The sequence below is a fragment of the Puma concolor genome, chromosome D1 (assembly GCF_028749965.1).
Source record: "Puma concolor isolate L17-30 chromosome D1, mPumCon1.1.hap2, whole genome shotgun sequence".
NCBI lineage: Eukaryota > Metazoa > Chordata > Mammalia > Carnivora > Felidae > Puma > Puma concolor.
The window spans coordinates 99,029,755-99,052,266 of record NC_141676.1 but is presented as its reverse complement, the minus strand read 5'-3'; the positions used below and the strand labels follow the sequence as shown (position 1 = coordinate 99,052,266).

Here is a 22,512-nt window from a genome sequence, read left to right as displayed (position 1 = left end):
TCTCCCGCTCTTGTGCAGATAGCTCCTCCAAGAAGACAAAGTCTAGTTCAGAGGAGAGTAGATCCGAGATATATGGTAAGCTAATGTAGCTGATTCAGCCTTGCACCTTTGGAGCTTGCTTCATGCTGTTTCCTTTTTTTTTTTTTTTTTTTTAAATAACTGCAGCCTTCCTTGTGTCTGCTCTGCATGGCATGACCTACTGCAGGGAAAGGGAGCCGGGGTTTTAATGTGGCTGCAACTGGGAAGCTTAAGGTTGCTAGAAACTAACATTGTAGAGTAAGGGTAGGCCACATGACCCATCTTCTCTTCCATCTTGTGGATGATGGGAAAGTGATGATGTCTGATATGTTTGAGTCAGCCTCCTCCATGTAACATGGATGGGCTTTGAATTCTTGGCATCTTCTTCCCGTGTCCCATTTGCAGAGATTGGATCATGTAGAATTTCATGGCACCAGTCTTTCCCTCTAAGTGTAGCACTGGTGTGATTCAGAGGTGTTAGCAGTTCTTTGGAATTCTTATTTGATTTTTTTATTTGTTTTTAATTGCCTTCATTATCTGAAAATGCTGTTCGTGTATGATTTATCCACAACAGCAAAAATACCTTAAGTATTTTATTTCTGTGGCTCGAAGAATTTGTTTACGCCTTTTAGAAGTTTCCCTGAAGCTTATTCTGAATGGGAAAATTTCAAAATGGTACCTTTTAAAGGTATTTTTCACAAAGAGCAGGTTTAATCTGAATGGTTAACTTTTTGCAACAGAAGATTGAAACACTAATATTTCTAGACTGTGTCCTGTCTTCCAAAGAGAATATAAACCATGTTTGTGAAGTTCATGTGTGTTTTTCCCTTTCCTCTGCACAGTGTTACCTGCCGTCCTCTTCCCTTGTTTTGGCATCCAGTTCGTTTTTTGAGAAAAGTGAATAGGAGAAGCACTGCTTGGAGCCAAGACTTTTAAAATAACTGAAAGACTAATAAGTTACTTCTTTTTATGAAGATTCCAAACTTGTCCTCAAAGGAGAACCAGGTCTTCTCTAAAAGAACAAAAAGTCTATCAGACGCAAGTTCCCCCAGATGTAGCTGTTTCCTAGCTCGACATACATGAAAGGAAACAAATATATGAGAATGCCCCTCCCCCCTTTAAGACATTTTGTAATTTGTATTTCCTGACACTTGAGCCCACAGTGTCACATACTTTTTAATATTACGAGGCTTCAGTGTTTGGTTATAAACCAGTTAATGCTTCTCTGTGGGATAAATACGGTTCTTTGCTTTGGTTTTGGTGACCAGTACCTTTTTCGTGCAGTGAAACCTTTTACAGTAGTTCAAGATGAAATGTGCACCGTGCTGTATGGCATGGCAGGTTTGTGTTTTTCCTCCCTTCCAAAGTATTTGGCTTCTCATAAGTAAGAAATAGCTTCCGAATTTCTCGAGACTCTGTCTTTCTGTTCTACATAAAGAGCTTCCTATGGTTTATCCTCTCCTTAGGAATGTGAACACCATCTTTACGGCCCCCTTCTTTTCCAGTAGCCTTTGCAGTGTTGTATTTCACCTCCCCACCATTTTCCTAGATCTGTGGTATGTATGCAAAAGCTTGCTGTTTGATTTGGATGTTAATATTTCAGTGATAGGAATATCAATGCTAGTTCAGGCATGCCATTCGCTTGTTAGTAATAGAAACATTTTAAGTGGTAATGGGGAAACAAGGTGTGGCTTCTTTGTATGTTTGTTTCTTGAAAACCCTCGAAATACCTTTTCTGGAAGGAACTGAGCCGTGAGTCTTTAAAAAGCACTTATAAAAGGGATGAGTTGATCGGAACAGAGTTAGCATACTAACTTAAATCTCTTTGACATTACAAATATTTTGTCACCTGTGTGAATGGACTCCTTCAGACTTTGTGCAGTTAGCACAGTTGGAAAGGAATCTCTAGGGAGTCCAGAAAAGCTTGGAAATACTGAAATATGATGGAGTAGAATTGTAGCAACTGCTGACTTTGCTTTAGTGTAGGGTCTCTTAACAAGCCCACTTCTAACTTTTGAGATTATATATGGTCTTGGGGTAAAATTCATTAGCTCACTACTTAGATGAATGCTAGTTCTTTGCTTACAAATTACTTATTTTGAACTCTCTTGGCTATTTTTAGAGCTACTTTGTGAGGTAGATTTACTTTGCTCATTTTAAAAGGAAACCAAATGTTTGTTTTGTATGGACTTCTTTTGTTAGGTTTCTGCCTGGTGCAGTAGGTCAGTACTTATTCCATTTCTCCTTATTTTTCCTTCTGCACCTTTTGGAGTCCGTTGATCACGAGCAGATCGTGTTTCTGATTTGCAATTTTAATTATACTTAATTTTGTCTTTTTCTCACTACTATCGTAATGGAAAATTCTGTGGATTTTTTGTGGGATATGAGAGAAGGGCAAGGGAATTTTGAGTTTGCAGCTTCTTCCTACCTTCTGTCTTGTTTCATGAAGAGATTCTAGCTGATAGTATTATGTACAAGAAATTAACCCATGTCTTTTTGAACCTGTCTTAATCTGCTGGGACTACTATAACAAAATACTAGAGACTTGGCTTAAATAACAGAAATGGATTTTCTTGAAGTTTTGGAGGCTTGAAGTATGAGATCAGGGTGCCAGATTCTGGTGAGCTCTCTTTCCTGGCTTGCAGATGGCCACCTTTGGCTTTGTGCTCACATGGCCCTTCTTTGGTGTGAGCTCATGTAGAGAGAGAACAATCTCTCTGGTGTCTCTTCTTCTAAGGACACGAGTCTCATCATGAGGGCCCCACTCTCTTGACCTCATCTCATTCTGATTACCTCCCAAAGGCCCCATCTGCAAATACCATTACGTTAGGGGTTAGGGCTCAGCATATGAATTGGGGGGGGGGGGGGGACACAAGCAGCAGTCCGTAACAGAGGCAGACTATTAGTATTTGAACTGTCCTGGTTGGATACTTCAGAGTGTATTTTTAAAAAAATTCTTATTTTTTTAAATTCAGCTTCTTCAGATTCATAAATATAAAAGTCCTTGGTTTGACTCTTACTCTCACCAAGTTATTATTCTTTCTGCTTTCTTCTTTAGCCTGACAAAGAGCATTCTACAACATGAACCTTTTATTTGCTCATAAGTCATTCACTTCTTAACCTCTTGAAATCTGACCTCTGAACACGTACTATCTGGAAGGTGAACCAGAAGATCCTTAAAAATCAGTACTTTTTCTCAGTTCTCACCTTCCTCTGAACAATTTGGCAGTGCTGATGCCCTTTTTTTTTTTTTTCATTTCCATGGTATTGCATTAATCTGGTCCTTTGCTGTCTGCAATTGTTTTGGCTTTTCTTTACTTGATTGCTTTTTCCCTCTTATAAATATAGGCATGGTCCACTTTTCTGTCCTTGATCTTTTCTCCTGTTTCCAGTCTTCTATTTTTAACCATTTCCTGAATACTTTCACTCTAACCATCCTTCAATTTTTTTTTTTTAATGTTTATTTTTGAGAGAGACACACAGAGTGCAGCAGGGGAGGGGCAGAGAGAGAGAGAGAGAGGGAGACACAGAATCCAAAACAGGCTCCAGGCTCTCAGCTGTCAGCATAGAGCCTGATGTAGGGCTCGAACCCATGACTTGTGAGATCGTGACCTGAGCTGAAGCCAGTCGTTTAACCAACCGAACAACCCAGGTGCCCCTAACCATCCTTCAAATTCGGAATGGCCAGTGTGCGATTCATCATTGTTCCCAGTGGCCAGAAATCAGACTTTCTTTTGATTTCCCTGATTCTTTTCATGGTACTGCCGTTCTTCCATTCACCTAGTCTCATTTTCTTGAAGTTACCTTTGACTTCTCTCTTTCCCCTGTCCTCGGTAGTCCACTGTTTGCCAAGTCCCATTGATTCTACCCTCACGTTATTTTTCAGCCCTCACTCGGTTCTGTTACCACCGCTTTATTCAGTTTTCCATCACAACATAAGACTATTTTCGTAGACTCGTAACTTTGTTTCACATCGATTCACTTCCTTTTCTCCATTCTACTCTTTCTGTTAGTACTACTAAAGTAAGGATTTGGTCATTCACTCACTTACTAGGAGAGTACAGATAGTTTAGATATGCTGTAATTTGTTTCCAGTTTATCATTCTGCCCTAATCTCCTACTGTTAACTTCTACTGCCACTCACCTAGAGATACCAGCCCCTCCTCCAAAGTTTCACTTTCCAAACATAGCTTGGTATTCTTTTTTTGCTCATGCCATTCCCATTGTCTTGAACGGTTTACCTCCTTTTAACTCTCCTTCCTACAAGGCGCCATTCAAATACTACCTCCAACATAGGGCTTTCCTAGGTCCACCCCACTCCACTGTTGTCTGACCTTCGACATCCTGCTTTGTGTCTACTGTTTTGACTGTCTTGTTATTATTTATCTTCATCCGTGCATCTCCCGTAGTACCTGACACAGGGGGGGCACACATCAAGTGAGTTATGAATGAGTGATTATTGATATTGGAATAAAGTATTTTAGTAAAGAGAATCGATAGAATAAAATGGTAGCTCACCTTGATTGGATCTTTCTTGTCTTCAGAAGAATTTTAAGGTAGAAGAAAATTTAACTTAGAAAAGAGCCTCATTGCTGGTAATAGTCTAAAAGAATGAAATCAGCCTACTTGGAAGTTAAGGCTTCCTCTTGCTGGCAGCATTGTGCATTTAGAATCCAGAAGCTTCTTAATCAAAGGATTATCTGAGGTCTTACTCATAAAACATGTATGTCTGGCAGCAGTTTAAAAATGAGCTGTTTTTTATGAGGTTGCACATGGTCTTTCTCCACACCCTTCCCTGAAGCTAATTCTTAAGAGGTGAGACTTCGAGAAGTTTGGTCATGTAATAAAATCAAAGGTGAAGAAAGACTAATGTGCTTTCCCTGGAATAAATGCAGTATGGAAGGGTTCACATATTGCCTTGCGTATTTAACACTCCATTTTCCGTAATTTGCTCTTTGGCACTTTGGTTGTTGCCTTTCTCCACATATGTCTTATAGTGAAATCAGAGAGAACTTTCTCCTCTTTTTCAGGGGACCTTTTCATGACTTCTTCCCTCCCCACTCCAAAGCACTACAAAGGCTTGATTTTTTTTCACTTTTCAAAATACCATCCTTGGTAATTACCTTTTAAGTAACAAACAGTCATTTTATATTGGTTTCAAACCAATATAACATTCTGTTATAACAAGAAAAAGAAATGTCTTGTTATAAAGAGAAAATAAAATTTAGGAAAAGAATAGTATTTATATAAATTTTAAAGAACACTCTTCACTGATGATATGAAGCATGATGTCTGTTAGCTTCCAGGTGAAATATGATAAACTTTAAAAAACAGGAAATAAAGAAAAATTTATTTGTAACTAGAGTTATTTTAGGGTAGGTGGGAAATCAAATTATTTAGTTAGAATTAGGCAAGGCAGGAGATTAGTGTCCTTATAAAAGTACTTCACTACTTTGCATGGTTTTCAGGCCTATGATTTTACTTTTTCCTAAAAAGTGATTGAATATGGTTTAGAATTTCCCGTATATAAAATACATGCAGATTTACTTAGTGAATATACAGTGAGTACCTATTGTATGCCAGGCACTGTGATAAGGGATGGAGATGCAAAATAATAGGATCTGTATGTGCTTTCTAGGAGTTCACAGTCTAGCACAAAAGAAGAATCTTAATACGTTTTGGTAAGTACTGTAATAGAGATAGGCACTTGTTTACCAGTGCTCCGTATGCCCTTAACAAGTGGATAGCTGTGAAAACAATCTTCATGTGGCACTAAGAACAATGGGAATGAGGAAGTATTACCATGACCAAGTTTCAGGGGAGGTTGAGCCTCACCATTATCTTACTTGTTGAGCACTTTCTGCCTGTCTTCACACATGGCACTTGGATGCAGCTCCAAAGTGATTTGGGACCATATAGAAACTCATACTCAGAGGTCAACACATTGTATGCAGTTATCACAGACAATAAGTGATTCAGCAAGACAGAGCCACAAACAAACTATGAACTACATGTGTTTGTAAAAACCAGAAAAAGTAAAAATGGTGGACGGTGTTTGTTGGTAGGTTGGTTTTTAATCAATGAAATTTGAAAATGGCTGTTTCGGAGTTAGGACTCCACTGTTATCTCTCCCTTCTTTTATAACATACAGGGCCTGTTATCTGTACCATACTTGGATTCTTTATTAAACATTGTCATTGTTTCTCTATTTGTTTCTCTTTTGTCCTTTCCTGCCAAGATTTTAAGTTCTTGGAGAGCAAAGGCTTCTAGTAGTTTTGTACTTTTCACAACACCTATAGACTGTGGTATTAAATAACTAGTAGACAGATGTTCAATGCAAATTTGTTAAATTAAGAAAGTGGGTTCTAGTTTGTCAAAAAGGATATTTCAGTGATATAATAATTTAATCTTCGGTGATTTCATTGTTGGTGTATTGGTGATTTCAGTGTTAAGGGTGTTAAGGGTGAGATTTGGGTTAAAACAGCTTCTGGTCTACAACAAGTAGAACATTTCTCCCAATGAGGCGCCTGGGTGGCGCTCAGTTGGTTAAGCTCCTGACTTTGGCTCAGAACATGATCTTGTGGTTCGTGAGTTCAAGCCCTGCGTCGGGCTCTCTGCTGACAGCTCAGAGCCTGGAGCCTGCTTCAGATTCTTTGTCTCCCTCTCTCCCTTCCCATCCCCCGTTTGTACTCTCTCTCCCAAAAATAAATAAATAAACATAAAAAAAATAATTTCTCCCAAGAAAAAAGAAAAGCATTTTATTTGGTTTTCAATGGGAAGGGACATAATAGATCTAAGCATTTGAAAGACCGGATTTCTGAATTTTGAATAGAACAACAGCTTAGTTTTTAGTTAAATTACGACCCCCAATGTAAGGTTTTGCAGATGGCATAGATTCATAGGACAAAATAGGATCATTAATTTGAATTCCGTGGATTCTGAATCGGCTATATATGTAAGTCGTGTTTTCTTTTTGTATTGTTCTAGTAGTTCTTATATGTTAAAGTATATCAGATTCTCAGATTAGCAGATAGAATAATAATAAATGGACAATATAGTGGGGTTGGGGAGAGGAGAAAGATAAATAGGATATGTATATAGCTCTTTCTCTGTTTGCTCTTCTCCTTTGGGCCTCATCTCCTTTTGATGTAGAATTAAGAGGGAAAAGTGATCAAGCTGGACAGTTTTGAATTGTAGAAAACAGGTTTGCAGTATTCTGAGGTAATTCTACTATATCGTTCAAATTTTAGCAGTCTGTTAGGACCCTAGACATAGTTGCTAAAATTGACGGTGATGGATTTTTTTCTCTCTTATTAATGACTTTCTTTTCTGAACTTCCATCTCTAGACTCCTCAACGTTTCCAATTAAAGAAAATTTCTCTGTGTCTGAACATGTGCCAGTTCCTGAGATAAGATTGTAAACAAGATAGAGACCCTATACTCTTGAAGCATATAATCTAGTGAGAAGAGAAAAAGAAATAGGAATCAATTGTGAATGATAATGATACTGTGGACATAACAAGAGGGTGCAGTCTGTAAGGGGGTACCCGACCCAGTCTGGATGTTTAGGAAAAGCTTATAAGAGAAGGTGATTTGTTTCTTGAGGCCTTCTTGCTGTCTCCCATATTCTAACGTTGCCTTCTTATAAGAAGAAGCCCTACTCTGTAATATTTCCCTTCTCTATTCCTTCCCCACCCAAATCTAATTTGGTTGTTTTGTTAAAACAAAACAAAATGAAATTTAGACAAAGACATAAATGAGGATTGATCCTTTTAAGGAGCATTCCCATTAATGACAGGAGTTTAACAGAAAAATGTTGGTTTTTTTTTTTTTTTTAATTTATTTTGAAAGAGAGAGAGTGGAGGCAGGGGTGGAGAGAGAGAGAGAGAGAGAGAGAGAGAGAGAGAGAGAGAGAGAGAGAATCGCAAGCAGGCTCCACAGTGTCAGCACAGAACCCAACACAGGGCTTGAACTCATGAATCATGAGATCACGATCTGAACCCAAACCAAGAGTTGGACGTTTAATTGACTGAGCCACCCAGGTGCCCATAAGTTAAAAGTGTTTATTAATTGATTTTTTATTGATGGCATGGAGAGATGAGTATTATATTTCTGAGCATGAAAATCCAAGGGCATGCTACCCCTCATCATAATAAAATAATAACATTTATGAGCCGTTATTTATGTTTGTCAGGCATTAAGCTAAGTACTTAATATATATTATATTCAAGTGAAATACACAAATGTAGCAAAACTCTTAATGCCCATTGCTTCTCTCCCTCATTTTTTACAAGCATCGTATTCTCTACAGGGATCAAAAAAACAGTCTGTTTAAGAAGGCCAGTGGCTTAGCACAGCAAACCCCAACATTAGAAACCTTTAATTCACTGATTTTTCAGCTCTTGGGAGGTGGGGTAGGAGAACTGGGGAACATAGATATAAGTATGAGAAAAATCTCTATATTCAGTGTTGCAGCTGTCTTGATTTTTATTTTAAAGTCATGATATCTTACTTTGAAATTTCAGGGACACCTGGGTGGCTCAGTTGGTTAAACTATGAGATCAGGTCATGATCTCATAGTTCGTGAGTTCGAGCCCCATGTTGGGCTCTGCGCTGACAGCTCAGAGCCTGCTTGGAATTCTCTCTCTCCCTCTTTCTCTGCCTCTCCCCTGCTCATGCTTGGTCTCTCTCAAAAATAAAAATAAACATTTAAAAAATTTAAAAAACAAATTTTAAATAATTTTAAAGGAAATAGATCATCAAATATTTATTTTTCTAATACCGGGCATGGATTTTAAAAGATTCTGATAAGCCATTGCTCTTATTCTAGTCTGATTCTTATATTGATTGTATTATGTACTAGAAATTTACAAAGAACACTTCTTCCTTGATTTTATAACTTTTCCCAATTACTTGAAGGACGCAACATTAAGTCAAACATTGAATTCTGATAGATTATCTTTTTCCTCTGTCCCCGTTTCAATGTACTGTTTTGTGGAAGTGGTGAATTTGCTAATTCAAATACTGTTTGGTGTTGAGTAGTCTCTAGAATTGAGGGTTAACAGATTTTGATATTGAAAATCAACTTTCTTGAGGTACAATTTGTATAAAATAAGTTGCAGTCCTTTTAAGTGTACCGTTGGATGAGTTTTGACAAATGAATACATTCATGTAACCATTACCTTAATTAAGATACAGGACCATCACCCCAGAAAGTTCCTGCGTGTCTCTTTGTGGTCATTCTTACCCTTCCTCCCAACCCTGCCCCTAGGCAACCACTAATCTGCTTTTGTTACTGTTCTTCAGTTTTGCCTGTTCTCCATTGGAATAACATAGTATGTACTCTCTTTTGTATCTGTTTTCTTCTGCTTAGCATGATGTTTTTGTGATTCTTACATGTTTGCTACACGTGTGAGTTATTCCTTTTTTTTTTTTTTCCTTGCCAAGTAGTATTTTTTATAACGGATACACGACAGTATGTTTATCCATTCACGTGTTGATGGACGTTAGAGTTGTTTCTAGTTTTTGGCTCTTATGAACAAAAGTGCTATGAATGTTTGTGTACAGTCTTTATGTGGACATGGGTTTTCATTTCTCTTGGGAGTGAAATTGTTGTGTCATGTGTAAATGCATACTCACCTTTTGATTGGAGTGCTCATGTTTATAAGAAATTTCTAAACTGTTTTCCAAAGCATTTGTACCATTTTACACTCCTATCAGCAGTGCATGAGCATTCCAGTTGCTCCACATCCTTGGTAACATTTGATATTATCAGTCTTTTTATTTTTAGCCATTTCTAGTTACTGTATAGTAGTATCTCATTGTAGTCTTAATGGGCGTCTTCCTGATGACTGCAGATGTTGAGCACCTTTACCTGTGCTTATTGGCCATTCAGTATCTTTCTTTGTGATGCGTTTATTCAGATCTTTTATTCTTTTTCTTTTTTATATATAATTTTATGTTTATTTTTTTTTAATATGTTTTATTTATTTTTGAGACAGGGAGAGACAGAGCATGAACAGAGGAGGGTCAGAGAGAGAGGGAGACACAGAATCTGAAACAGGCCCCAGCCTCTGAGCTGTCAGCACAGGGCCCGACACGGGGCTCGAACTCACGGACCGCGAGATCATGACCCGAGGCCGAAGTCGGCCGCTTAACCGACTGAGCCACCCAGGCGCCCCAATATAATTTTATTTTTAAGTAATCTCCACACCCAACATGGAGCTTGAACTCACAACCCCAACTTCAAGAGTCACATGCTTCACTGACTGATCCAGCCAGGTGCCCCAAAATCATTTGTTGTTTTTAAAAGGTGTCCCCTAGGGGCGCCTGGGTGGCTCAGTCGGTTAAGCAGCTGACTTTGGCTCTGGTCATGATCTCGCCGTTCGAGAGTTCAGGCCTGCGTCAGGCTCTGTGCTGACAGCTCAAAGCCTAGAGCCTGCTTCGGACTCTGTATCTCCCTCCCCTGCTCATGCTCTGTCTCTCTCTCTCTCTGTCTCTGTCTCTCTCTCACAAAAATAAATTAACATTTAAAATAAATAAAGTAAAATGTGTCCCCTATTATTGAATTGTAGAGTTGTTGTTGTTTAAATAAAGATACAAGTCCTTTATCAGATATTTGTGTCGTGAATATTTTCTCCTACTCTGTGGCTTGCCTTTTCATTTATCAGTGTTTGGAAGAGCAGATACTTAAATTTTTGAGTCCAATGTGTGATTTTTTTTTTCTTCTATGGTTGATGCATTTTGCATCCTAAAAGATCTCTGCCTACCCTAAGGTCTTGATGATTTTTTCCTGTGTTTTCTTATGAAAAGTTGAAACCTTTGTGTTTAGGTCCATGATTCACTTTAATGTCTCATGTAGGGTTACGAGCGAGGTTCATAGTTTGTGTTTCCTGTACTGTGATATACTTATTCCAGGCTTTCGGTTGTACTAGGCTCACATACTTGTGACATTGCACGACAGTGAGAAATACGTGTATTCATTAACATGCAGTCTTTAACATACCCTTTGTTTTGTGCATCAGACTTACTTAAAAGGTCATGCTCTTTGTACAAAAATCTTTATTCTGAAGAGATTTTTATTTTCTCATCATCACTATACTTGCATTATTTTCCATATTCTGTATATTGATTTTTGGTGGAGCATTTAGATACTGCAAAGCTGAAAGTATTAAATCTCTGGCTAACACAGAGTTCAGGATCTTTAGATCTTGATCTGTGATCAAACAGCCCTGGGTGTCAATCAGGGTTCTGTGATGGGACATCTCTCTTCCTCTGGTTGTGGCCCTCTTTTTCCCGCCTTGCCTTGACTACTTTTGTTTGCTGTCTAGCTAAAAGGAAAACAGTTCTCCTGTAGAATCCAGGTGAGTGTGTGAAAGAAATGAACTGGTTGAGCTCGCAGGTTCTTTCTTTGTCTTTTCTACTTTTTTCTCCTTTCTGTTTATTTTTCCTATGAGCCGGGGTCTGTCTTTGAACTTGTTCGTTTTGGGAGAAGATCTGCCGGTGCTCTTCTTTGTATAGTCAGTTTCCCTTACATAGTCAGTTTTTTCTGAGTAGATTTTTCTGAGAGTGAGATTGGATTTCTCTAGGGTTTACCAGGGGATGCTTCTAGCCTTATGTCCCAAAATACTTGATTTTCTTGGGTTTAAATACTAATTAGAGCACCAAAAAACACAGTGCGGTGGGGAGGATTTTGTGTTACAGATAAATAGCAGAGATGTGAATAGGCTTCCGTTCTGTCTCCTCTCTAATAATTCATCTTTTCCACTTTGCCGTAGCTGTTTTTAATCTTGAGGCAATTCTACTCTACCTGTCCAGTGAGAGACCAACATATATGGCTCTTCGTGATGTTCTTGTGTTTGTTTTGTTTATGGGGTTAGTACTCTGATTTTTGATAAGGGCCTCACATGTCATCTTGTGTTTCTCCAGATAGAATATAGTTCATTACAGTTCATTATTAATATGTAATAATGTCTTTTTCTCTCCATTTTCTCTTCCTTCTCTCTTTACCCTGTGGTTCTTGTGCAGGTCTTGTTCAGCGTTGTGTGATCATCCAGAAGGATGACAATGGATTTGGGCTGACGGTCAGTGGAGACAATCCAGTCTTCGTACAGTCTGTCAAAGAAGGCAAGGCATTTTTTAAAACAGTCTTGTCACTTGGGAGCAAACAGAGTAAGAACAGAAAAGCTTCATGTTTCTTGCGCATAATAAAATAATCACATGCATTGCTGGTCATGTGGCCTGTTGGGCTAGATCAGTCTTTAGTGTCATATTTATAGGTACAAATTTACCCTAGGTGATTTTCTTTGTACTCACTAGGAAGAAAACAGTCTCATATAGTTTTAGAAACCATATGACTCCTTGTTCATGTTTATTCATTATCACTTACAGAAATTTATGGACTTTTATTTTTTTCATGGCACCAGAGATATTTTGGTAGACCAGATTAAAGAAATGGTTATATGCTCAAAAACATCTACTTTTCCCAAGATGATAATAATAATATGTTCTGTTACTCTATGTCAAATACTTTATTTGGGTACTATAGTTGGAGGTAGGTATTTTTCATCCCCATTTTATAGGTGATATTGAGGCTTAGAGTAAGAAAACATAAAATTGACTGATTTTATGGTCACACAACTAGTGAGTGGCAGAGCCCATGTTTTTTTAACCATTTGGTTATGTTGCCTTTTTCAAGAAGATTATCAGTACGTGGCAAATGAATTACATTTTGAGTAATTAATTTTTCTTACAGATGGAGCAGCCATGCGGGCTGGAGTACAGACAGGTGATCGAATCATCAAGGTAAGGAAAAGATGGAATTTATGGTAGATTAAAAAACAGCATATATTAGCCATATTTTGGGTTGGATTTGTTTTTTGGATTGGATTTTTCACTTGGAGTTTTACAAAAACAGTGCATTATATAGGATGTATTTATAAAAAACTTATTTATTTTAAGGTTAATATTATTCTACTGAAGGGCATAATAAAAGACTCGAATAAATGGAGTCTTGTTCTGGGATAGGAAAGTAAGTCAGTTATAAACATCATTTCTCTACAGACTAATCTGTTAGCAAGAAAGTCTCATCAAAATATACTAATATGATTGAGGAGATGTGTCACTACTTGTGAAACTGATGATTCTTCCAAATGAATTTTACAGAGGTACAAGAATAGCTAAAAAAACAAACACATGTTATGTGTATGGGTATGTGTGAGATGAGATGTAAGGATTAATTCAAAGCAAGTGGCTCTAGTCTAGATATAGACCTATCGATCCAGAAACAAGCCTGGAAATCTGACAAGCATGAAAAGAGTGGATTGGTTACTAATTACTCTTTTTTTTAAGCTTATTTATTTATTTTGAGAGAGAAAGAGGGAAAGAGAGCACGCACGCAAGTGGGAGAGGGGCAGAGAGAGGGAGAGACACTTCCAAGCAGGCTCCACACTTGTCAGTGCAGAGCCTGATGCTCTGCCGTAATCAAGAGTTGGATGCTTAACCGATGGAGCCACCCCGGCGCCCCAGTTAGTAATTATTCTTGAGACAGTTGAGTAATTTGAATACTTAAAATCAAATTACTGTACAGGAAAACACACCATGAATGTATTTACAACTACCTGGAAAAAAAATATTTGAAACTTAGTATAGAGTAGGATATCCTTGCTTGTAAAGAGCATTTTTAAATTCCTAAGAAAAGAATAGATAAATAGCTTAATAGAAAAATAGGCAAAGAATTTTATCAGTTCCCCAAAGTAACTGAAATAAATATTATAGAGAATATGTCTCACCTCACTGATAACAAAGAAGTAGAAATTAAAATGGTGAGTGAGGGGCGCCTGGGTGGGTGGCTCAGTCGGTTGAGCATCTGACTTGAGCTCAGGTCATGATCTCACAGTTTGTGAGTTCAAGCCCCACATCAGGCTGTGCACTGATGGTGCGGAGCCTGCTTCGGATCCTCTGTTTCCTCTTTCTCCGCACCTCCCCAGCTTGGGTGCGTGCTCTCTCTCAAAAATAAACAAACATTTAAAAATAAAATGGTAGGTGCAAATATATTTGGTTGTGAGGAATTTTAAAGATTATTGATAATACACATTTGGCATAGTTTAGGTATGGTAAAATGGCTGTTTTCATAAACTTGTGAGTATAAATTGGGTAGAATCTATTTGGATGGAAATCTGTGAATTTGCATAAAAAATTATATACTTTCAAAAAGTATATAACCTTTGACCAGAAACTTTGCTTTTAGGAACTTAAACCTAAGAAAGTAAGTTTACAAATGTGAACTGGTATATATACAGGGAAATTCATTTCAGCCTTATCATATTGAAAATTTGTAAACAGGCAAATGTGCATAAATGGAGGGTGAGAGAAAGAAATTCCATTTCATCTACATCTGTTAAAAAAAGAATGGATTAGGTCTGTGTGTACCTATATCGAAAGATATCCACAGTAGAATAAAAAAGTATTTGCAGAAAAAAAGGCAGATATAATGTATATGTATATGTGCCTGTGTATCTGGTGTGTGTTTGCTAAAATAGTGTCTCACAGATTAAATTTCTTGGTTAATAGTGATCATCTCTGGTGCGCATGGTTAGTATTTTACTGCTGTTTTTGACACTGACATATTTGAACTTGCAAAAATTAGCATTACTTACATCAACAAAAATAATGTTAGATCCGTGTTTGATATTTATATCTTAATTTGGTTTAGTTGAGACTTTGGATAACCTTTCCCACAGTTAGCCTGTCTGAAAATTAATTTTCATTGTAAAGATTAGGTCACGATTGGAAAACTCAAAGTAAATTGAGTATTGTGGAAATATTGCTTATTTTTTTATCTTTCAAAAAAATTAGTATGATTTTGACAAATCAGAGAATTTGTAATTAAAAGCAGAGAAGTCCTTTTTGTTTGCAAGAGTCCTTTACTGTGAAGGACTTGTAAAACCTGTTGCATGGTATATTTTGTCATTTTTCATGGTAAATTGTAATGTCCTTTAAATCAAGGCCTTATTTTGCATTCAACTTCATTTGATTGCTGAGTATACGTTATAGAACAGTGAGAAAAGTGAATATTGCACCCAATACATACATATTTTAATGTAGTTATGTGTACTATGTTATATTATAATGGGTTGTACTATGTATAATAATTCCTGAAGTCGATTTCTCCATTCTCAGTGAAATGTACCTGACATGCACTTTCCATTTTCTTAAAGGTGAATGGTACATTGGTGACTCATTCAAACCATTTGGAAGTGGTGAAGCTAATCAAATGTAAGTGTTATTCTAAGTATTAATTGGTTTCTGAATTCCTTAAAGTAGGGATCAGCAAACATTTTCTGTGATAGGCCAGATAGTAAATATTTTAGGATTTGTGGGCCTTACAGTGTGCTAGTCAACTTTGTCATTGTAGCACAAAAACAGCCATACACAGTATGTAAATGAACGGGTGTGGCTGTGTTTCAGTAAAACTTTATTTTGTCAGAACAGTCTGGGCTGGATGTAGCCTCTTGGCTGGAGTTTGCTTTAACCCTGCATTAAAGGAAAGTCTGAGGCAAAAATTCTTAATTTACTAATAACTATCTTCGGTCCACTTCGTATACATAGTTGATTATAATATCCTTGTCGTTCTTGGTAATATGGTAATACGGAAAGCATATGGTAATATGGAAATTCATGAGTCATCTGAGGGGAAGAGATTGAGAATTGAGATGGAATGACCCAGATGAACTGAAATGGAACTTTAAAAATCATCTGGCATAATCATGTTTCCTCAGATAAGTAAATGATTAAATAAAATGCAGGGTAGTGATCTCTTGGAAATCTCCAGAGTTAAGAATTTAGAATCTTCTGCATCAGACTATTCCACAGTAAAGTAGACTACAATTGGGGCACCTGGGTGGCTCACTCAGTTAGGCATCTGACTTCATCTCAGGTCATGATCTCACGGTTCATGAGGTCAAGCCCGTCGTTGGGCTCTGTGCTGACAGCTCAGGGCCTGGAGCCTGCTTCGGATTCTGGGTCTCCCTCTCTCTCTGCCCGTCCCCCACCCATGTTCTGTTTCTCTCATTCTCTCAAAAATAAACACTAAAAAAAATTTTTTTAAAGTAGACTACAAATAAATAGTTACTTATAGCTGAGCAGAAACACTACTGTTTTATTTAATCCATTTTTTTTTTTCATAGACTGGACATCTTTTGGATAAATTTAATAAATGGCATTCCTCCTTGGCCATCTTACTGTTTAAAACAACCCTTGAATTCTTTTACGTTTATCAGACTCCCAGTGCTCTAAATGGTCGCTGTGATCATAGTTCTTAATTTCAGTATGTTTTTTTTTTCAACGTTTATTTATTTTTAGGACAGAGAGAGACAGAGCATGAACGGGGGAGGGGCAGAGAGAGAGGGAGACACAGAATTGGAAACAGGCTCCAGGCTCTGAGCCATCAGCCCAGAGCCTGACGCGGGGCTCGAACTCCCGGACCGCGAGACCGTGACCTGGCTGAAGTCGGACGCTTAACCGACTGAGCCACCCAGGCGCCCCAATTTCAGTATGTTTTAAAAAGAAAAGGGACAATCAAAATTAGGTCTGCGTTTATGAATAAATTTGATTATTTATATGATGAGATTGTGATTTATGCATTTTTATGTGCTACATAAATATGATGGCTTATGATAATAACTAAATATATGCCTGATAGCTAACTATTGCAGAGTATAAAAAGATGATTTCTTTAGTTTTTTAGGTTATATATTTTATCCATTCCAATGTAAATTTTACTTAAAAAATTAAATCCTAGCACTATAGCAAAAGATGATTTATCTAATAACAAGAGCCTAGCTAAAAACTTAAAGCATAAAACACTCTGAGTGTCCAACAGATATAAATTTGCAGTGCCTCAAACCTGTGTATACTATAGCATACTAAAGTATACTATACTTACACTGGAGGTCCCCCATGTCCTACTGTGTAATGAATGCATTTTCTAGACATAATACAAGTGATTTCAAATGAAAGCAGTTGAAACATAGCTGAGGAAGGGAAGGGAAGAAATAGGAAGCTAACAGAGGCAAGCACATGGATAAGTAAATAAGACATAGTAGATGACTTTCTCACAGAGAGAAATATAATAAAAGAAAACCTTGAAAAGTATATGTACCTAAAATACCCCCAAATAATAGCATTTGTGACCAATAAGTGTTAAAAAAAATGGTTTTTAGGACCCCAGACACTGAAATAATTGACAGTGAGTTCCATGGACAGTTAAATAGGGAGAAAAGTATGAATGCATTTAAAAGTTCTATTGGAAAGTCTAAGAGGAAGATTTTGTTATTCAAAGGTCAGCTATCTAGAAAAGTCTTTAATTTGAAAGTCTCATTTTTTCTCAATGCTAGATAAATGAGCGTCTGTTGTCGAGTCTTTCTGGTCAGGGTTGATTTTGCTTTCTGTGCTTTCTTCCCCCTGTAATATGCTTAGTGAATTTCTGTCTTCTCCACAGTTTAAAATAAAAACTCACTATTTATTTATTGGGTTTTCTTCTCCAATTTTCGTGGGTTTTTTTGGTCATATGCATTTTTTAAAGTTAATTTAAAAGTGCATCATGATATTCTAGAAAATTGGTTAATCCCTGCCTAATTATAGCGTCTTAAAATAGGATCATTCCTTAAATTTACATTTGAGAAATTAATTGAACATAACCATTAGTAGATGGTTGCTACTAACACACTCTTCCCTAAATTAAAAACAATTCTTGGGACTAGAAATTTTATTTGCTTTTATGTAATATCTGATATTTTGAGTGGTAATTTGCTATCTGAAAATGGCACTGTTCTTTTAGATTTTTAGGGGAGTAACAAAAGAGAAATGACAAGTTGGATTCTTTTTTTCTGGAGCGATGGTTAGCAGATCATGCTTGCTTACATAACTGGATCTTATAGAACTGTCAAAGATGAAGTAGTGAAATGCTGTAAAAAAAAGGTGACAATGTTCTTTTTCCTTCCCTCCCCTTCCTCTATCTACCCCTCCAAAGCTGGTTCCTATGTAGCTCTCACTGTTCAGGGACGCCCACCTGGGTCGCCCCAGATTCCACTTGCCGATTCTGAAGTAGAGTCATCAGTCATTGGACATATGTCTCCCATCATGACATCCCCTCATTCACCTGGAGCATCTGGGAACATGGAGAGAATTACTAGTCCTGTGCTCATGGGGGTAAGAGGGGGAAAACTTCTTTATAAATGCTCAGTTTATATAATGGTGCCTTTGCTTTATATTAAGACTTTTGAAGTGTTGAGCTGACAAATTCAAGTTCAAGATAGTAGAAAACAGCTCCCTAATATAAAAATTTACATAATATTTTGAAATGATTATAGGGTATTGGGATAACACAGTTAAGTAACAAATATTTAACACCTGCCGTATACAAAACAGGAAGTCATTCACAAAAATACAGTTAAGATACCCTATGTTCAAGGTCCTTAGTTATCTTAGAATATATAGTTTAAGAAGACAGAGGTATTTTTGTTTGTGTATTGTTGTGTCCCCAATGCTTAAAATATTGCTCGGCATACAGTAGGTGCTTAAACCTTTGTTGTTTGAGATAGAATCAAGGGTATATGAGTAATTACAATACAAAGGCAGAACGTAGGCATTATGAAGGGGAAAATACTAAGTTCTGTGACAATTCAAAGGGAGGAAGTCCATCCAGTTGTAGTAAGGAAGGACTTTATGGAAGGCTATTATTTGAATTGGACCTTGAAAAATGGGTATCACTTAAGTGGTGGCAGTGGGAGAAAAGTAGCCCAGGTAAAAGAAGTAGAATAAACAGAAACAAAGAGCCAAGAAAGCACCAAGTATCGGGGGGAAGTTGCCAGGACTCTCGTTTGGCCGGTGCCTATTAAGGCTTGAAGTAGTGGGAGATGAGGCTTGAAAAAGGTAAGACTATTTGAAAAATCACAACTACCAGACTCATTGACATGTAACTGGCTGGGCAGTGAGAACGTATTAAAATCTGGGGGGAGCGAGAGAGTGATTTTAGGAAGGCTAATTAGATAAAATATTATAGGGTTGTGAAGCAAAGAGAGAGGAGTTAGGGAGCTGTCTTAATATTTCAGGCAGGAAGTACTAGGAGTCGTGCGTGGGGATTGGTAATACAGATCCAAAGGATGGAAAGTGTAAGATCTTGTTCTTGTACTTAAGGCAATTTCATTTCTCCAGCTAATAATCAGTATTTAATGTTTTCTTGAACCTAGTTTAGTAAAAGTGAAATAAAAGGGCTGAAATTTCTCAATAACCTTCTAAGCGTCACGTCTAATAGCCTGTCTTCATAACTGCTATTTATTTTAGCTTCACTTTCCCCGTATTGGTTCTTTTTTGTTTGGTTGTTGTTGTTGTTTTTTTTATCTTTTTTCTAGGAGGAAAACAATGTGGTTCATAACCAGAAAGTAGAAATTCTGAGAAAAATGTTACAGAAAGAACAAGAACGGCTGCAGGTACTAAATTAGAAATGGGGCTGTTTACAGGCCAGTGGAAATGTGAGTGGGCATAGTTGAGTTGATATTTGTCATGATCACAATCACACAGTATTGTAATCAATGCCATCTGCTAATTTATTAAGAATGGACTTTTTCTATATTATCTTGACATAAGTAATTAATTCTCAAAATATTTTTATAACTTTTCAGTTATTGCAGGAAGATTACAACCGAACACCTGCCCAAAGATTGCTAAAAGAGATCCAAGAGGCCAAGAAACACATTCCTCAGCTGCAAGAGCAGTTATCCAAAGCCACAGGCTCTGCTCAGGTAGCATCGCTGTTAAAAATGCTACCCAACTTTTTGCAGGAGATTTTTCTTCTGGGAATGTGTTCAGTTCAGAGGGTTGCAGTTGCCTTTTTTAAAAGTGATTTTTTTTCTAGCCTAGGCCAACAGGATGTCCTGTGTAGCATGTTACAGAAATAATGATGAACTAAAAGAAATGTGGGCTTCTAATTCTCTGCTTGCTCATGATATCATGTTTCTTTGTTCCGTAATAACTTTAAAAAGAATTGAGTGCTTTTGCTTTGATGTAACAAACTACCAAAATGTATTCAGACGCATATATTTACATTTTTGAGACTCATTCTGCCATTTTGTAACAGAATGGCAGTTAAGTTTTTAGGAACAGATTTTATAAAATGGCAGGCATTATGCTAAATACAGAGACAAGCGTTTTCTTGCTTAATCTTCACAACAAGCCTCCAAGATTAGATACTACTACTGTTTCCCCCCATTCTACGTGTACACTTAGAGAACCTCAGAGAGAGGAAATAACTTGTCTGAGGTCGTGTACCTCAAAAGCAACGGAACTGGATTTAAACCCAGTCTGATGAGTTCAAAGCACTTTCGTATTGTTTACAACTATATTTTTACTGGAATTTTAAACTAGATTTAAACAGAGTTTGTTACATAGGTATAAGTTATGGAGATGATGGTCTCATTAGAAAAATAGCTTAACCGGATTTATATTCTGTAATATTCATGTTTGGAATATGAAAGGCTCCTTATAATTTATCTTAAAGCAAAACGGACAAATTACCTGCACCATTTAAACTGAGTAAAAGCTCTTGATTTATCATGCTTCCTGAGTCTATAAGTGAAAAACACTGGTTCATAGAAAGCCGCAGATTCTTTGAGATCATCTAGCCTCATCTCATTTTGAAGTCAAAAAATCATGCGGTTGAGAAAATAAGGGGCTACACTGGTTAAGTGACTTACACAAGGTCGCACAGCTGTCAGGTCTCCTGACTTCCTGGTTTGGTGTCCTTTCCATTTACACGGTATTTTTTTTTTTTTTCATTACTTTTAGTCCCATTATCTCTATGAAATTTTGAGTCATATGCCTCAGTAATGTTGACAGTTTTATGTTGTTATAATTACTGAGCGAAGACAACATTCTTATTCTGTTCAAACAATAAAAACGTGCTTCCTGATCTAAAAGCCTGTAATAATTTATATTATAGTATTGTGTCCCAGAATTGGCAATTTTTTGAAATTTTAAAGTGTTAGAAGGTAGTTAACCAGAATCTATAGTGTAATAATCTTTGCTGTAATGGGCAGGAAATATGAATTCTACAATTTAACCTTTTTGTTCTCTTCAGAAGTTTGAACTTTTATTCTCTTTGCTAAATTCAGATCATGCCATTTTAGAACCACAGAATTAGTAACTACTGATGCTTTAAATTTTTAAAGGTTTAAACTTTCTTGATCGCATCAAACTGGCCAGCTTTTACCAGTCTCCGTTTAGATTGCAGCGTGAGTCTGTTTCTTTAGGCAGTCAGTAATGACTTTTTTTTTTATTGTGTTGGTGTGTTTGTGTGTGTGTGTGTGTGTGTTTGTGTGTTTAATCTGTTTTAGGATGGAGCTGTAGTTACGTCCTCCAGGTCTTTAGGTGACCCCCCGACAGTCGGTGAGGTAGAAGCAGACCCTGGTGACGGACTAGGGAGAATTGACTACAGCAGCGGAGATGCTTCTCGACCCAGTAGTGACAGCGCAGAAGTAAGTGTTCTACGTCTTGGTCTTGTATTCTTCTTTACAGCTCCTTTCCATATTTGATTTTAAGTTACGTGAATAAGAGGTGTTCTTTTATACTTTCTTGTTATCACCACCGCCTTTAATAGAGCAATCTGATGAGCAGAAATCCTGGCCACTGTTGTATATGAGCTTTTAATTCCAGAGTTCACTTTTTCCCTTAGACACACATTGCCAAATGTTTCTTTTGAGGAGGTGGAATTTCCCAGCAGGCCTCTTGTTTGTGGGTTGAGAAGTTAATAATGCTAGTGTTTTTTTACTGAACCAAGAAGCCAACTGTTGATATCTTTAAGTGCATGTTAATATTCCATTTGTGGTCAGAGTGACTCAGTCTTGAATCATGGGGCACTTTGCCATTACAAAGAGGAAAAGCCTTAGTCCTGTTAGATAGACTTGAGTTAATAGCCCTTGTTTAGTAATGCTTTCTTGATTAACCCCAGAATTGCCAGATAAACATGGGCATTTGTTAAGAAGATCATAAGAAAATATTTCAAATTGAATATGATGTAGCACCATAGTCATACGAGTACTTAAAAGCTAAGTTCAGGGGCGCCTGGGTGGCGCAGTCGGTTAAGCGTCCGACTTCAGCCAGGTCACGATCTCGCGGTCCATGAGTTCGAGCCCCGCGTCAGGCTCTGGGCTGATGGCTCAGAACCTGGAGCCTGTTTCCGATTCTGTGTCTCCCTCTCTCTGCCCCTCCCCCGTTCATGCTCTGTCTCTCTCTGTCCCAAAAATAAATAAACGTTGAAAAAAAAAAAAATTAAAAAAAAAAAAAAAAAGCTAAGTTCACTGTTGCTTACTCAGCAATACTTTGTAAATGGTATGCAGTGATAAGAATAATGACTTAAAAAAGTAGACCACCCTCTTTAAAAGTGAGGAGGAAAATAGTCTAAACCAGTGTTTTGGAAACTGTAGATCATGGAGTCAG

At 37.3% G+C, this 22,512-nt stretch overlaps 1 protein-coding gene across 5 annotated transcripts in view; it reads left to right on the top strand.

Moving 5' to 3' along the window:
• Nucleotides 1-22,512, top strand: part of ARHGEF12 (Rho guanine nucleotide exchange factor 12) — a 149,780-nt gene that overhangs the window by 74,322 nt on the left and 52,946 nt on the right. For 2 of the 5 annotated variants that reach the window (XM_086678850.1, XM_086678853.1), the window contains exons 4-10: nt 12,046-12,144; nt 12,773-12,822; nt 15,237-15,294; nt 18,050-18,228; nt 19,431-19,508; nt 19,701-19,820; nt 21,411-21,551. In XM_086678850.1, the coding sequence (XP_086534976.1) occupies nt 12,046-12,144; nt 12,773-12,822; nt 15,237-15,294; nt 18,050-18,228; nt 19,431-19,508; nt 19,701-19,820; nt 21,411-21,551 (725 nt within the window). Of the gene's footprint in view, nt 1-18; nt 76-12,045; nt 12,145-12,772; nt 12,823-15,236; nt 15,295-18,049; nt 18,229-19,430; nt 19,509-19,700; nt 19,821-21,410; nt 21,552-22,512 lie in introns of all 5 variants that reach the window. The other 3 variants (XM_086678849.1, XM_086678851.1, XM_086678852.1) reach the window with 3 other exon arrangements.